The sequence below is a fragment of the Sarcophilus harrisii genome, chromosome 2 (assembly GCF_902635505.1).
Source record: "Sarcophilus harrisii chromosome 2, mSarHar1.11, whole genome shotgun sequence".
NCBI lineage: Eukaryota > Metazoa > Chordata > Mammalia > Dasyuromorphia > Dasyuridae > Sarcophilus > Sarcophilus harrisii.
Genome location: NC_045427.1, coordinates 43,655,017 through 43,670,445, shown reverse-complemented (window position 1 = coordinate 43,670,445; position 15,429 = coordinate 43,655,017). Strand labels below are relative to the sequence as shown.

General features: G+C 38.3%; 1 protein-coding gene across 3 annotated transcripts in view; it reads left to right on the top strand.

Annotated features, from left to right (window-relative positions):
* Window positions 1–15,429, top strand: part of WWP2 (WW domain containing E3 ubiquitin protein ligase 2) — a 122,128-nt gene that overhangs the window by 51,792 nt on the left and 54,907 nt on the right. For all 3 annotated transcript variants that reach the window (XM_031950074.1, XM_031950075.1, XM_031950076.1), the window contains one exon: window positions 10,330–10,543. In XM_031950074.1, coding sequence (XP_031805934.1) covers window positions 10,330–10,543 — 214 coding nt within the window. The remainder of the gene's footprint in view (window positions 1–10,329; window positions 10,544–15,429) is intronic.

The window sequence follows — 15,429 nt, the reverse complement described above, 5'->3', positions numbered from 1 at the left end:
AATCAAAAGGGAAAATGCCAAGCAAACAACAGAACAATAACAAAAAAGGTGAAAACACTTTGCTTCAATCCACATTCAGTCTCTATAGTTCTCTCTCTGGATGTGGATGGCATTTTCCATTCCAAGTTTATTGGAATTACGTTGAATCACTTTCATTGTTGAAAAGAGCCAAGTTCATCACAGTTGTTCATCACATAATCTTACTGTTTCTGTGTATAGTATTCTCTTGGTTCTACTCACTTAAGTCAGCATCAATTCATGGAAGTCTCTCCAGGCCTCTCTGAAATCTTCCTGCAGATTGTTTCTTATAGAACAATAATATTGCATAATATTTATATACCATAACTTATCCAGCCATTCTCCACCTGATAGGCATTCACTCAGTTTCCAATTCTTTTCTACTATGAAAAGGGCTGCCACAAACGTTTTTGCACATTCGAGTCCTTTCCCCTCATTTAGGATCTCTGGGATACAGACAAAGAGTGACACTGCTGGATCAAAGGGTATGCACAGCTTTATAGCTCTTTGGGTGTAGTTCCAAATTGCTCTCCAGAATGGTTGGACCTGTTCACAGTTCCACCAGCAATGTATTAGTGATCCAGTTTTCCCACATCCCTTCCAACATTTGTCATTTTCTTTTCCTGTCATTTAAGCCAATCTGTCTCTCTACAGACTTTGACACTGTTGATCCTTTTCTCTTCCTTGATACTTTCTTCTCTTTAGGTCCTTATGACATACTACTCTCTGTTGTTTTCTTCCTGCCTATCTGACCACTCCTCTCTCTCCTTTGATGTGTCCTCCTCCAAAAAACACTCTTTTAATTGTAGGGGGACCTTAAGGGTTCTGTCCTGGATTCTCTTCTTTTCTGTTTCTATAATACTTGGTGATCTTATTAGCTCCAATGGATTTAATTATCATCTCTATGTGAATGCTTCTCAAAACTACCTTTCTTCTCCCAATCTCATAGTTGACCTACATTCTTGTATTTCTGACTGCCTTTCAGACATTTTGAACTGAATGGACATCTTAAACTCATTATGTTCAAAATGAAATTTATCTTCCCTTCCCTGTTCCTGTCTTCCCTATTATTGGAGAGGGAAAACTAGGAATCAGTCCAGATTCCTCATTCTCTCTTGCCCATATCCAAGACCTATTGATCTCATATCCTCTAAATAATGCACCCTTCTCTCCTATGACATTGCCATCATTGTAGCTCAGGCTTTTGGCATCTTGTTTTAGGATTGTTGCTGGTGGGTCTGCCTGCCATAACTCTTTTTCATTCCAATCCATCCTCCATTGGATCACTAAAGTGTGAAGACCATGTATTTTTAAATCAGCAGGAGTCAGGAATTCAGGTTAAGGGAAAATCGTCAGTCTTTATTCTCAGTGAAGAAGGATTGGAGGTGGAAGAGAATGGGCAATAGCAATGTGTGTAGCTGAGTCAAGAAGTTAGCTAGACCAGCAGCCACACGACCAGCAGCTAGCAGTTTGGAACCCAGGCCAATCTCCCCCAGCCTCTCTTCCTCCACCCACCAAAATCGTCATTTCCTATACAACACATCAGGACTTGCACGGATAGTGGGCAGGGACCATTCTGGCCCCATCCAATCATGTATATTAATAGAGTATAACCCAATTACTATTTAGCCTCATGTACTTGGGACCTCATTGCATCAACTCAAACATCAGCCCATTACATCTCCCGCTTTCTTTTATTTTAGAACACAGGTGGTCATGCCATCCCTGACTCCTCAGGGAGGTCAGAGCCCCCAAGGGGAGGTGATCACAGCCTCCCTAACTTCTCAGGGAAGGAGGTGAAAGCACCAAAAAGGAGGTGATCACAGCCTCCCTGACATCTCAGGAAGGGAAGTGGGGGTTGCTAGCGGGTTTCTGGACTGAAGGGTCTTATTATGCACAAACCCATCAGCATGGGAGGTATTACACAAGCACATAGCAATAACGCAGAGGCTATTAGGAATGACTCTCCCCACAATCAGTGCAGGCTCGATGTGGTGTAACAAACATAAATTGTACACGCAAGTAGTGGAATAGCAAACAATATAAATCAACATGGTGTTGGAAAAGATCACCAGAAGTCCTAGAAGGAGGGTATGTAAACAACAGTCATACATACACCTTCTTCAGCAGCCAAGAGATAGTCCCAAAACCAATCTATTGTCCATTGCTTCACATGTCAGGGAATCCAATGATCCCAGCAGATTTTGAAGTCCTGTAACAGTCAAGTCCTATGTCTCAGACTAAAGTGATTTTCCTAAAGCATAAATCTGACCATGTTACATAACACCCTACCTTCCTCCCTCCCCCAAATAAACTCCAATAGCTTCCTTATGTCTATAGGATCAAATACAAGATAATGTTTTTTGGATTCAAAGCATTTCATAACATATCCCCCTCCTGTCTTTCTAGACTTATACCTTACTCTCTGAAACATATTCTTTACTCTAGTGTTACTGGCCTCCTATCTTGTTCCATGAACAAGATACTCCATGGCTCAACTTTGAGCATTTTCTCGGGCTATCTTCCATGCCTGAAATACTCTTCTCTTCTTTATTCCTATTAATGACCTTCTTGGCTTCCTTTAAGTCCCAACTCAAATTCTGCCTTCTATAGAAAGCCTTTCTTTATCCCTCTTAATTCCAATTTCTTTCTTCTGTTAATTATTTCCTATTTATCTTGTATACAGCTTGCTTTGTGTATATTTGTTGGCATGTTGTCTCACCTGTTAGATTGTAAACTCCTTGAGGGAAGGGATCATCTCTGATCTTTAGCACAGTGCCTAGCACATAGTAGGTACTTAATAGATGTTTTGTTTTGTTTGTTTTTTTGCTGAGGCAATAGGGGTTAAGTGACTTGCCCAGGGTCACACAGCTGGGTAATGTTTTAAGTGTCTGAGATCAAATTCCTGACTTTGGGGCTGTTGCTTTATCCACTTCCCCACCTAGCAGCCCCTAAATGTTTGTTTATTGATTGCTTTTTAAGTAGAGCTATCTTCCTCCTCTAATCATCATGCATTTACTTGTTTCTTATGGTATCCTCTATAGGATATATACTCATTGAGGGCAAGAATTATTTTCATTTTTTTATCTGCAGTATCTTTTATTTATTGATCATTTATTAAATGTTGAATGAACACATTACAAACACATGATAAATACACTATATGAAACTAGACTAAAAGATATTTTCCTTGCCCCCCAAAATATTACAGTGTAGAAGAGATATCAGTCAAATCACTCCAAGCACAAATAACAGTTTCAAGGTGGTTTGTGCACAAGCTGACAAATTATTCCCTAAAAAACCATCAGTGAGACAAGGTTCTTTTATCTTTTCTACTTCCCTCCTTAATTTCATTCCTTGGTTCCTTTTTATTTCTTCTTCTCTCTCATTTCACCCACTAGAAAGATAGGATTTTCTTTGAAATCACTATAGAGATTGTAGTCTCCCTACTAAACCATGTCTGTGTTAGGAAGAGAATGAAACGGAAGAGAAAGGAAGAATTGCAATCTGAAGAGTAACAGTTATAGCACTTTTTTCCCCTTTTTTGGGGGCGTGGCGAGTACTTGGGGAAGTAATTTTCTCATGGTAGCCTGTGAACAGAAAAGATTTGGGGAGATCCAGATAAGGGGGCATTCATCTGGATCTTTGTGCTAGAGCTGTGAAGGAAGACTTCTTAGGAAAAGTGGTGTTTCCTTGTCCTCAGGAAATGTTTTCTTTCTTTTAATAGTATTTTATTTTTCTAAATAAATACAAAAATACTTTCAACATTCATTTTTGTAAACCTCTGTGTTCTAAGTTTTTCTCCCTCTCTCCCCAAGACAGCAAGCAGTCTGATATATATGCAATCCTTTAAACATATTTCTATATTTGTCATGTTGTGTAACGTGAAATCAGACTGAAAAGGTGGGAAAAGATCATAAGAAAGAGAAAACAAACAAAAAGGTGAAAATACATGCTTCAATCCTCATTCAGACTCCATAGTTCTCTCTCTGGATGCAATTGACATTTTCCATCCCTTGTCTTTTGGAATTGCCTTGAATCACCTCATTGTTGCAAAGAGCTAAGTCCATCACAGTTGATTATCTGTGTACAGATGTTATTGTTACTGTGTACAATGTTCTCTTGGTTCTGCTCACTGCGCTCAGCATCTATTTATGTAAGTCTTTTGAGGCTTTACTGAAATCAGCCTGTTCATCATTTCTTATAGAACAATAATATCCCATTACATTCATATACCATAACTTATTCGGCCATTCTCCAACTGATGGGCAGCCACTCAATTCAAGAAATAATTTTTGCTGTGAAGATACCACATACAGAAGATATTCATTAAGGGAACCTTTTTCACTGAATTATAGCACACATGGGAACCATTTTGAAAGAGAAAATGGAACAGCATTTCAGGTGTTTGTTATCTTGTCACAGCCAACAACTTTTCTACAAAAGAGAATTAGATAGACAAATTGTATGAACACACAGTATCTAAAGAAGGAGACTTTAAGTTTTTGAGGGAAGAAATAATATAATGGTATACTGTTTTTCTGGAGACCTGAATTGCATGATTTTCAAGGTTATTAAAAAATGCTACCTGAACTTTAAATGAGAGAAACCCTTGTTCTTCAGTGACTTATGTTACCCTGGTTCACACTGTATTAATTGTACTTCAGTCTAAAAAATCCAGATGGTGACTACCCTCTGTTTGTGTGTGTCTGAAAAGACCACTGTTTGACCAACCGTTGAAACACTGCACACACATTAAGAACCCAGGCTTACACAGAGAATTGGCAGGGTATCTCTGGGATCAGGAAGAAAGTTTCCAATTCCCATTACCTTTTGCAAATCATTTGAGTGTGTCCTAGTACTGAATGAACCTTCTGGTTCAAAAAACTACAAGATTTACTAACAATATGGAAGGAACATTGTGAAATACCCTAGATCTTAGAAATTCCAAGCTCTCCAATTGCTGCTGGTTTCAGCCATGCCCATTTAGTCTCATTTAAGTGTGATTATTAACATATGTTGTTTATTGTCTTTCTTTACTCTCTCCCCATGCCATATAGTAAGGCCATCTTATCTTCTAATTTTTTTTGACTCCCTTTTCCCTATTTTACTTCCAAATAACTTTTTCCTGTTAGAGGATTTATTTAACAACTACCTATTGAGTTCTGTCAACCAGTCAACAGATATATATTAGCACCTTCTTTATATAGGACACTTTCATAATGAATATTAGCTGTGGTCCTTATCCTTAAGTAGCTTCCAATCAATTTGGAAAGAGCATAAGTACATGAAAATTTAAATAAAAATATCTGATTAAATCATAGTATAAGACATGCCAAGGTAATAAACACTTTTCTGATTAATGTAGTCAGTCAGTATCATGAATTCAGAAGAGATCTGTTGTATCAGGGGCTTCTAGAAATAAGGAAGATGCAGGAGAGCATTCCAGATGAGAGAATCAGCTTGAGCAACACCACAGATTTCAGAAAGCCTTTGGGATAGGTAGTGATTCGTCTTGAGAGAGTATGGAGACCTCAGAGACAGCCAGTTAGAAATAAGTTACTGATGCAGTTCCTGCTCTCAAGGATGTTCTGATCTTTTTAAGAGATTTGATTTATATACGTGCAGAAAATAAGCACTGAAATGACTAAAAAATAACAAATGATGGTCTAAAATAAAGTGCCAAGTTGAATATTAACCACAACATATGGCATGGCAAGCAGATCTCCAAAACAAATTTACCTTTCTCTTCTTCTTCTTCTTCTTCTTTCTTCTTTCTTCTTTCTTCTTCTTCTTCTTCTTCTTCTTTTTTTTTTTTGTGAGCACTTTCATCCCTGAAAACCTGTGATTTAGCCTGATTGTTGTCTCCTCTCCCTAGTTGAGGAAACTGAGATGGATTTCAGTTCTACTCCCTACTAGCATGTTAGTCTGAAGAATTGTTCTCTCTCATGCTTCTTAATGTGAATTTTATATCAGAGATAGTAAAATCAAAAACATCTTGAGAGGCTGAAGTATCAGTGCTCTTAACCAAGCCCAAACCAGCCAGATAAAATTTAGACTGGGATAAATGTTTGGTTTGGTTTGGTTTAGAGCTTTGATTTCATCATTTTAAGGAACTTCCTATAGAAGTTCCCTTCACCAGTGCAGATCAACAATCTTAGGTTTCTGGGACACAGAGGTTGTCATTTTGTTTTTTAAAACTTAACAGTACTTTCCCCCATTTACATGTAAAGATAGTTTTCGACATTCATTTTTGTAATATTTTGAATTCTAACTTTTTCTCCCTCCATCTTTTGCCTACCCCCTCCCCAAGACAGCAAGTAATCTGATAGAGGTTATACATGTTTATAATCATGTTAAACATCTTTCCACATTAGCCATTTCTACATGAGGCTACATACTATAGTCACACAGCTGGTATATGTTTCAGAGTAACGTGAACCCAGGTTTTCAAACTCCAAGTCCAATCCTTGCATGTCACTTTAACAGATCCATTACATGAGAACAGGAATATGGCAGCGTGGTATGGCAGCAGTTCATGTGCAAAATCTTTAGGGATTTTTATATACCATGAATGTGCTGTGGGCCAACGTGATGTTGGTGGCTGGAAGCGCTTGTGTCTTTGACACACACCAGCTGTATGCCCCTGGTGGACACTGAAGCATCCAGTGCCTTTTACTGCTTAGCAGCTCTTTGAGACTCTAAACTGCAGAGTAGGCCCAGGCTACACTGGCAGAAGCAGTTTTCTCACTGAGAATTCCCTGTGTAAATGAAATAAGAGGTCTCATGTCCTTTAACCCCACAAAGTGCTTTGTATTCATGCGCTTCATTGGTTTTTTTTTTTTAATGTGATACTATTTCCTTCACATTTTAATAGTGTTTTGTAGTTACAAAGCATTTTCTACACATCTCATTCTAGCCACACAGCAACATTATATGATGAGAAGTTTAATTATTAGATCCATATTATAGACCAGGGATTGGCAAACTATGGCCCACCGACCAAATCCAACCCATTGTCAAAATAGGGTTTTTACATTTTAAAAATAATATTTAAATTTAAATATTCATATATTTTTAGTGTAAAGGATTGTTTAAATGTTACTTAAATGTTAAAAATAGTGCTTACAAATATATAAACCACATTTAGCTTGTGGGTTGTACAAAAGCAGTTAGAGGGTCAGATTTGACCCTTGGGCCAGTTTGCCAAATCTTATTTTAGAAAAAAGAAACCTACTCTGAGAAGGCACTTCTCCAGATCACACAGTTAGGAAGTATAGGATGTGACACTTGAACCCAAACCTATTGAGGACAATTCCAGGGTTTCTTATACTATACCATATTGCTTCTAATCGAGAGAACCAATGGAGTTGATCCTGGGAAGCACAGGTCCAACTTTGTTCCCATTTTGGGACAATATTGTGTTTAATTGGAGGTACCACCCTGTGAAGGGGTCCTGTCAGAGGAGATCATATGCAGAGGAATGCCATGAGGTTCGTAGATTGTCTGGAATCCATATTGGTTAAGGAACAATGGAAGAAACTGAGTGTGTTTAGTCTAGTGAAGAAAATTCTCAGGGGAAATGTGATCACTATCTTCAGATATTTGATGTGCTGTCATGGAGTGGAGGCAGCCTGTTTGGTTTTGTGTCTCAGAGTGGGACCACTGGGTAGAAGTTTCAAGAATCAGGTTTCAGTTTAATTTAAGAAGAGAAATTTCTAACATTGAGAGCTGTCCAGCAATGGACAGGGGTTTCTTCCTATCACCACATTATTCAAATAGAAATGAAATGACCATTTTTCAGGGATTCTGGAAAAGGGATTTCTGTGCTTTTTGGAAGGTTGGAATGAATGACCTCTAAAGTTTCCTTCTGACCTGAGAATTATCTGATTCTATCCAGTATTCTGGTTAATAAGAGGGATCATAAAAATCTTAGATAACTAAAACTTTAAAATTGTTCTGAGCCTTTTTGGGGGGACTTCCTGGAGAGAGTTATATACTCTCATTTTCTACATATAGGCTACTGATTTAGAATATTAAAGAACCCAAAAAACAGCATCAACTTACTTTAAAATTATATGAAATTTAGCCAGTTTTATTTTTAGCAATTTTATCTTTGATTCAAGTGACATTTCAGGTTTCAGCACTCTTCAGTCCTTCCAGAGGCTTGAGATAAATTTCTGAATCTTGGAGCCTCAGTTTTCATTTCTCCTCATTGAGAAATAATCTTTGCCTTTTTCCTTGAGTCCGATCTAAATAACTGGTAGCATAGAAGTTCAAAGCAGAGGGAGTGATGTCTTTTAGAAGCTGTTGTCACAAATCTGTTCTGTTAGCTTACAAGATAAGGACAAAGTAGTTATGGATAGGGGGTGAATTCTTAATCAGAAAAGGAGTAGAGGGGATCACTAACCAGATGTACTTGATAACACTTTGAGGGTTCCTTCTTTATTCTTTCTTCTCACTGACTTGGCCCCATTCTGGTCAAGTCGTCCTGAGAAAGTTGTTTTCAGTTTGAGATGCTAGATAATTTTGATTAAATGAAATTTAAAATAATTTGCATGAATAAAATTAATGTAACCAACATAAGAAGGGAAAAGTTCACAGGAGGGAAAATTCTTTTAAAAGTTTGTATAAAATATTTTTGATAAGGTTCTATATCTAAGATATTCACATAATTAATAAAAAGCTGTGACTGAAAGCCATTTCCCTGTGTGTACTTGCCCAAAAGATATAACTAAACATTTCTCAAAAGAATTGCAAATGAAAAGCCATATGAAAAAACGCTCTGAGTTACTAAGAGAAATGCAAATCAAAACTACTTTGAGGTCTCAGGTCCCCTAGCAAATTTGCAAAGATGACAGGATGAGAAAAGTCTGAATTAAAGGATTTTTCAGAAAGATGGGTGTATGAGGGCATTGTTGGGAAAGCTGTGAATTGGTCCAACCCTTGTGGAAACCATTTTGGAATCATGGGAAGAACGCGATTAAAATATCCATACTTTTTTGACCTAGAGATTCCTGTATATCTACTTCAAGGTGGTCAGTGACAAGATGAGAGGCTTCATGTATACCAAAATATTATGAACATTTTTTGTACTAACAACTGAAAACAAAGTATATATCCATGGATTGAAGAGTGGCTAACTAATTCTGGTTCACAAATGTAATGGAACATTACTGTCCTGAAAGAAATACATACTATGATGATTACTGAGACAACAGGGAAATGAAAATAAAATATAAATATAAAAATAAGTGGAATCAGGAAAATCATGTACAGTGACTACATCATGACAACACAATTAAAACTGCTAAAGCTTGACCCTGAAGAAGAGAGTTAACATATATACACATAGCATATGTATATTAGGTATTCATAATGAGATAATAGATGTAAAGCAAAGGTTTGCTAAATACTTTGCAGATATTCTCTGTTTGAGCCTCACAATGACTGTAGGAGGGAAGAGGGGCTGTTATCCTCAGTTTACAGTTGGGGAAACTGAGGCAAGTCATGGCTAAGTGACCTGTCCAGAGTCACATAGTTAGTGTCTCTGGCCAAATTTGAACTCAAATGTTAGGGATTTCAAATCTAGGTATCTCCATGAGAAGATTCTAGATACCTCCTTCTGCTTCTGTACATGTGGAACAACACTATGAAATGGCAGGCTTTGAAATATATTGGTTTTGAGAAATTTTTTTTTCTTCCTCCTTTTTGGGTCCTTTATTGTAAAAGAGGGATAGGGGAAAGAAAAGCAATGGGAAATATAGGTGATTTAAAAAAAATTATCAATAAAAATTATTTTAACAATAAAAAAGACAAGTATAAAGCAAGTTATTTGGGCCTACAGACTTTACACTGGTTTTGCTGCCTTTTACTAGGAGCGCCCTTTCGTTCTCGTGGTAACATCTATTCTTTTCTTGCTATCCTTTCACTGGATTAAATTAACAGAAACATTTATCCATATCAGTCTGCTAGACACATCCTTATAAAAAACCTAAAAAAAAAAAAACATCACAGAGGGTTAGTGGTGGCTTCAGTTTACTTTGAGACCCTCTGCCTGGATTCTTTTAAGGCCCTGGGTATGTGTTCATGTCAATTTTAGAACATGTGTTCTAAGTTGATAAAGTTAAATAAAATTAGATAAATTACCAATGTGTGTTAAATTGATAAGTATATCATTGCTGCTGCTTTCAACAGTATGAGAATATTCTAGGTTCTTGTTGTAGCAAAGAAAAAATAAATTTAGCTTAAGGTAAAAACTTAGGGACTGACTAAAAAGCAGCTGATTCACCGAGTTTCTGTACTTTTCAGTGAATGGAGAGTCTGCAGCAGTCACTGATGCTGAAGAGCGGCCTGTGGTTGGTGTGACATCTCCCCCTGCTGCAGTGTCAAGTGTTACCCCTAACCCTGGGACTACCTCTCTCCCGGCCACGGCAGAACCTCGGGAAGGACAGGAGCCGACTTCTAGTGTGGATGCGGTGCAGCCCCTTGTAGCAGCACCAGCTTCAGAAACTCTGCCTCCTGGGTGAGTTGTCTTCACTTTCTTCCAGCGGCTCCATCACTAATGTGGGCATCAACAGCTTTCCCTGTGGGAAGGGAGAGCTGCAGGTAGTCCCTGGCCTGCTGGGCAAGGTGGCCTCGGAATCTGTCACCTAGAGGGAACGAAAGGAAGGTGACCTTTTTTCACATTTTGAAGGAAAACTTTAACTTGAGAACATGGCTTTTATAAAGAATAAGGAAGCTTACTTGGTGGGCCCTTTGCCTAGTCTTCCCTCCTAAAAGAAATTTGGGAAAGAGCATTCCCCCCCCGCCTTAGAATTTAATACTTTTTTTCAATTACATGTAAAAATTTTCAGTATTTGTTTTTGTAAATATTGAATTCCAAATTCTCTTCATGTTCCCTCCTCTGCTTCCTTATTGAGAAGGCAAGCAATTTTATATAGTTTATCCATGTATAGACAGGCAAAACATATTTCCATATTAGTCATCTTGTAAAAGAAAACACACATAAGAAAAATCAATTTTTTCTTTTTGCTGTTATACACTTTAATCGTGGAGTCTTTCAAGATTCTTTTACTTTTTAGTGATTTGCTCACTCTTTATCTAGGCGAAACAAACATTTTATATAAAGGAAACAATGCATTACTCCCACTTGTTTTCCAGTACTTTTCACAACCTCTCTGGCTATTTAGCACGTTTTCTTAGAAACAGTTTGTTGGATATGTTTAAAAATTCAATAACTGAAAATTCTTGTGAAGGTAAAAAAGATTAACAGTTCCTTTAACATTCCTATATATAGGAATATTAAAGGAAAATAAATATCAATGGTAATATTCCAATATTCATATATGTTTGTAAAAAATAAAAGAAGCTTCTTTTTGTCCTGGTTTCGCAAATAAATGGCTTTTGATGAATGCAAACTCAATATACTATCCTAAATATACTTCTTCCTGCTGTTCTCCTCTCAACTTCTGTGCCCTCATTGTTCCTTTTTAGTGATTGTCCTAGATATATAAGAATATGGATTAAGCCATAGAGCTGAGTGCCCACCTGATTTAAAATCTTAAGACAGGATATTTTTTCCTCTTTATATTTTTTCCCTGTGGTTCACTCCAGATATAGTGCTGGGCTGATAGTTGTTTTTTTTTAATTTCTTTTTTTAAAAAATAACTTTTTATTTTCAAAGTACATGCAAAGATGTTTTCAGCATTCACCCTTGCAAAACCTTGTGTTCCAAATTTTTTCTCCCTCCCTTCCTCCACTCCCTCCCCTAGACTTCAAATAATCCAATGGGTTAAACACATGCAATTCTTCTCTAAAACATATTTCCACATTTATCATGCTGCACAAGAAAAATCAGATCAAAAAGGAAAAAAATGAGAAAGGAAAAAAAAAAGCAAGCAAACAACAAAAAAAGGTAAAAATATTATGTTGTGATCCACACTTAATCCTCCTAGTCCTCTCTCTGGTTGCAGATGGCTCTTTCCATCACAAGTCTATTGGAGCTGGCCTGAACGACCTCATTGTTGAATAGAGTCAAATCCATTGCAGTTGATCATTACATAATCTTTTTATTGCTGTGTACAATGTTCTCTTGGTTCTGATCACTTCACTTAGCATCAGTTCATGTAAGTCTCTCCAGGCCTCTGTGAAATCACCCTGCTGATTGTTTCTTACAGAACAATAATATTCTATAATGTTAATATACCATAACTTATTCAGTCATTCTCCAACTGATCAACATTCACTCAGTTTCCAATTTCTTGCCACTACAAAGAGGGCTGCCACAAACATTTTTGCCCATGTGGGTTCCTTTCTCTCCTTTAAGATTTTTTTGGGGTACAGATCCAGGAGAGATACTGCTGGGTCAAAGTGTATGCACAGTTTTATAGTCCTTTGGGCAGAGCCCCAAGTTGCTCTCCAAAACGATTGGATCATTTCACAATTCCACTGACAATCTATTAGTGTCCCAGTTTTCCCACATCCTTCCAACATTTATCATCTTTTTCTGTCGTCTTAGCCAATCTGAAAAGTGTGTAGTAGTACCTCAGATTTAATTTGCATTTCTCAAATCAATAGTGATTTAGAGCATTTAGAAAAATCAAGTTTTAAAAAGTATTCTTGGAGCCACATTCAGATGCCATCTGTTCTTTCTGGATAGATAGCATTTTTCATCACAAGTTCTCAGAACTGATTGAACATATTGTAGTATACCAACATAGTGAAATAATATAGTATTCATTTTATCCTTTAAAAATGACAAATGTGAGGAGTAATCATGGGTTTCTCCTTTTATATATTGCTTTTAACATTTGGAAAATATTCTTCTCAAAAGAACACTGTGAAGTAGACATGGGACACAAGCAAGATAACAGGAAGCAAGGTTTCTTAAAAACTAGTAAGTTTCAGAGTTGGGACTTAAATACATACCTGTATGGTCTCGATTTCAGTGCATCAGCCTCATGCCTCCCTATAAATATGTAGGGAAGAGTATTAGAAGACAGCGTAGGTCAGAAAAACCTGGGACGCATGCTTCCTTTGAGAGAGACTGGCATGTGTGGGATCCTAGCATGGAGTCTCTTAATGATCTTGGAATGAAACATCTCACACACACACACACACACACAGACACAGGATTAAGGCAGAATGCAGCAACCACAACCATAGAGCTCTTTTGGGGAATTTTATTTTTCAGAGTGATATTAATTAATGGCACAGTGGATAGAATGCCAAGCCTGGAGTCAAGAAGACATTTTCCTGAGTTCATATTCAGCCTTAGACCCTTACTGGCTGTGTGACTCTGAATAAGTCCCTTCACCTTGCTTGGCTCAGTTTCCTCATCTGTAAACTGTGCTGGAGAGGGAAATGGCAAATTACTGCAGTATTTCTGCCAAGAAGACCCCAGATGGGGTCATGAAGTGTCAGACACAACTGGAAATGAACGAACAACTGAATTTTAAGCTTGAAAGGAAAATAGGAAGAATGTGTAACTTTTCTCTGAGTGCATACCCTGTTGTGGTGTCTCCCGTCGAGTCCTTTTAAACTCTGTTTAAGAACATAGTTTCATTTCTATCCACATTGAATGTTGTAGCTCTTTTTTTTTTTTTTTAAATACCTGGATCCTAGGAGGTGCGAGCTGAAAGCCTTGAAGGATGGACTTAATAACAGGCATGGAAAAGTTTTTGCGGCTCGTGTCTGCTTGTGTCCTGTTGCTCCCTGCTGGGCCAGTCCCTCTTGTGGGGAAGAATGCCTGAGAATCCTTGTGTAATCTTTCATTTCACATCTGCATTCTAATCTGGGAGCAAGAAGGCCGTTTCAGGGGGAAAATAGTGGCCTGTGTTCCCTGTGAGCTGTTTGTTTTCCTTTTGCTAACACTGCTGCCTGGAAGATTGGGGCTTCACTCGTGTGTCCGTCACAGGTAATTAGGGGGAACAGCTCAGTGTGTCTTTGTGTGGAGTGTGTGTGAGGGTTACTGTTCTCTGGGGTTGGACGCTTCCTGTTTCCAGTCAGCTCCGAAAAAAGCTTTCTTTATCCCTGGTCTGGCTCCAGGGCTGTGTGCCCTCCTCCCCCTCCTGCCGCCGGCCGGGCTTCTTGTCCGGGAGCCTGTCTCTTCTCCCAAGGCTGTTTGGAGAATGGCCGAGCCTGCCCACATCTCTGTGGCCAGCTTCCTAGGTCGAGGTACCTTTGATCCCAAGCATGGCTGTTGGAGGTGTCTCTCAGGATGCTTTTCAAGCCAGCTCTGCGTCTCTACCCCAGTGTATCGAGAGTTTGGGTGATTGGCTGGTTATTCCCAGCCCTGTGGGTTGTTCTCATGCCAGTTGTCGCTTAGGGTCATTTCTTTCCATATTATGAGAGAAGAGCATGAAGAAGCAGAATTAGCGCTATTTGTTTAGAGGAAGACAAAACTCCAAGGAAGCTTGTGTGTCAGGGATCTTCAGGTTGGACAGCTGCATCCTCCTTGCCTGCTCCTTTGGGTTTCAGCATACAGATTATTAATTGGTTCCCTGTATTGGGACATCCCTTGTACATGTCAAGTACTTTGCTATCTCTGCTTCCTTGCGCAAGGGCATAGCTTGTACAGGGGTGCCATTGCCTGATTGCTCTCCTCAGAAAATGCCCTGGGTCACATGCTGCTTCCATGAAGCCTCCGCTGTCCTTCCCTCTGCTTGCCTCAGACAGACAAAAAGAATCTTTCTAGACACTTCCCACTGCCCTGTTTAGTACCTCTCACTTCTCAGAGTCTATTAAAGATCCTAGTCACGACACATTTGATTTGTATCATATCATTTCTGCCAGATTGTGTGCTCTATAAGGGCAGAGTGCCCGCCTCACTGACTGAAGTATCTTCCAGTGCTTATGGAGCAGGTTCTTCTAGCTGGGTAGGTTCTCAATACAGTAATTGAGTGCTTGCATAAGTCAGTAATGGTTTTAAGCTGTCATTCACTGAAGCTTGTCAAAAACCATGGTTTTTAGGCTTTTTCTTTAATGAAAATAGGACATTCATCCCTCTCTGATTGGCTTCTCCACCCTTTAGATCCCAGTTACTTGACTGATGTTACGTTCATCTTTTCATTGCTAAATCTATGGCCTTTTCCTAATTTTTATTCTCATTTCTTTAGAGCTTTTGACTCCCTATTCTTACATGCTCTATGGCCTTTTCCTAATTCTTATTCTATTTGATTTCTTTACAGCTTTTGACTCCTTATTTTTGTTCCATGGCCTTTTCCTCATTTTTATTCTATATGACTTTACAGTTTTTGACTCCCTTTTCTTGGATATTCCATGGCTTTTTCCTAATTTTTATTGTAACTTCTTCATACCTTTTGACTCCTTATTCTTAGATAATCGATCCTCTCTTGGCTTCTGTGATATTATTCTCTCCTAGTTCTTTTTCTTGCTGTCTGACTGTTC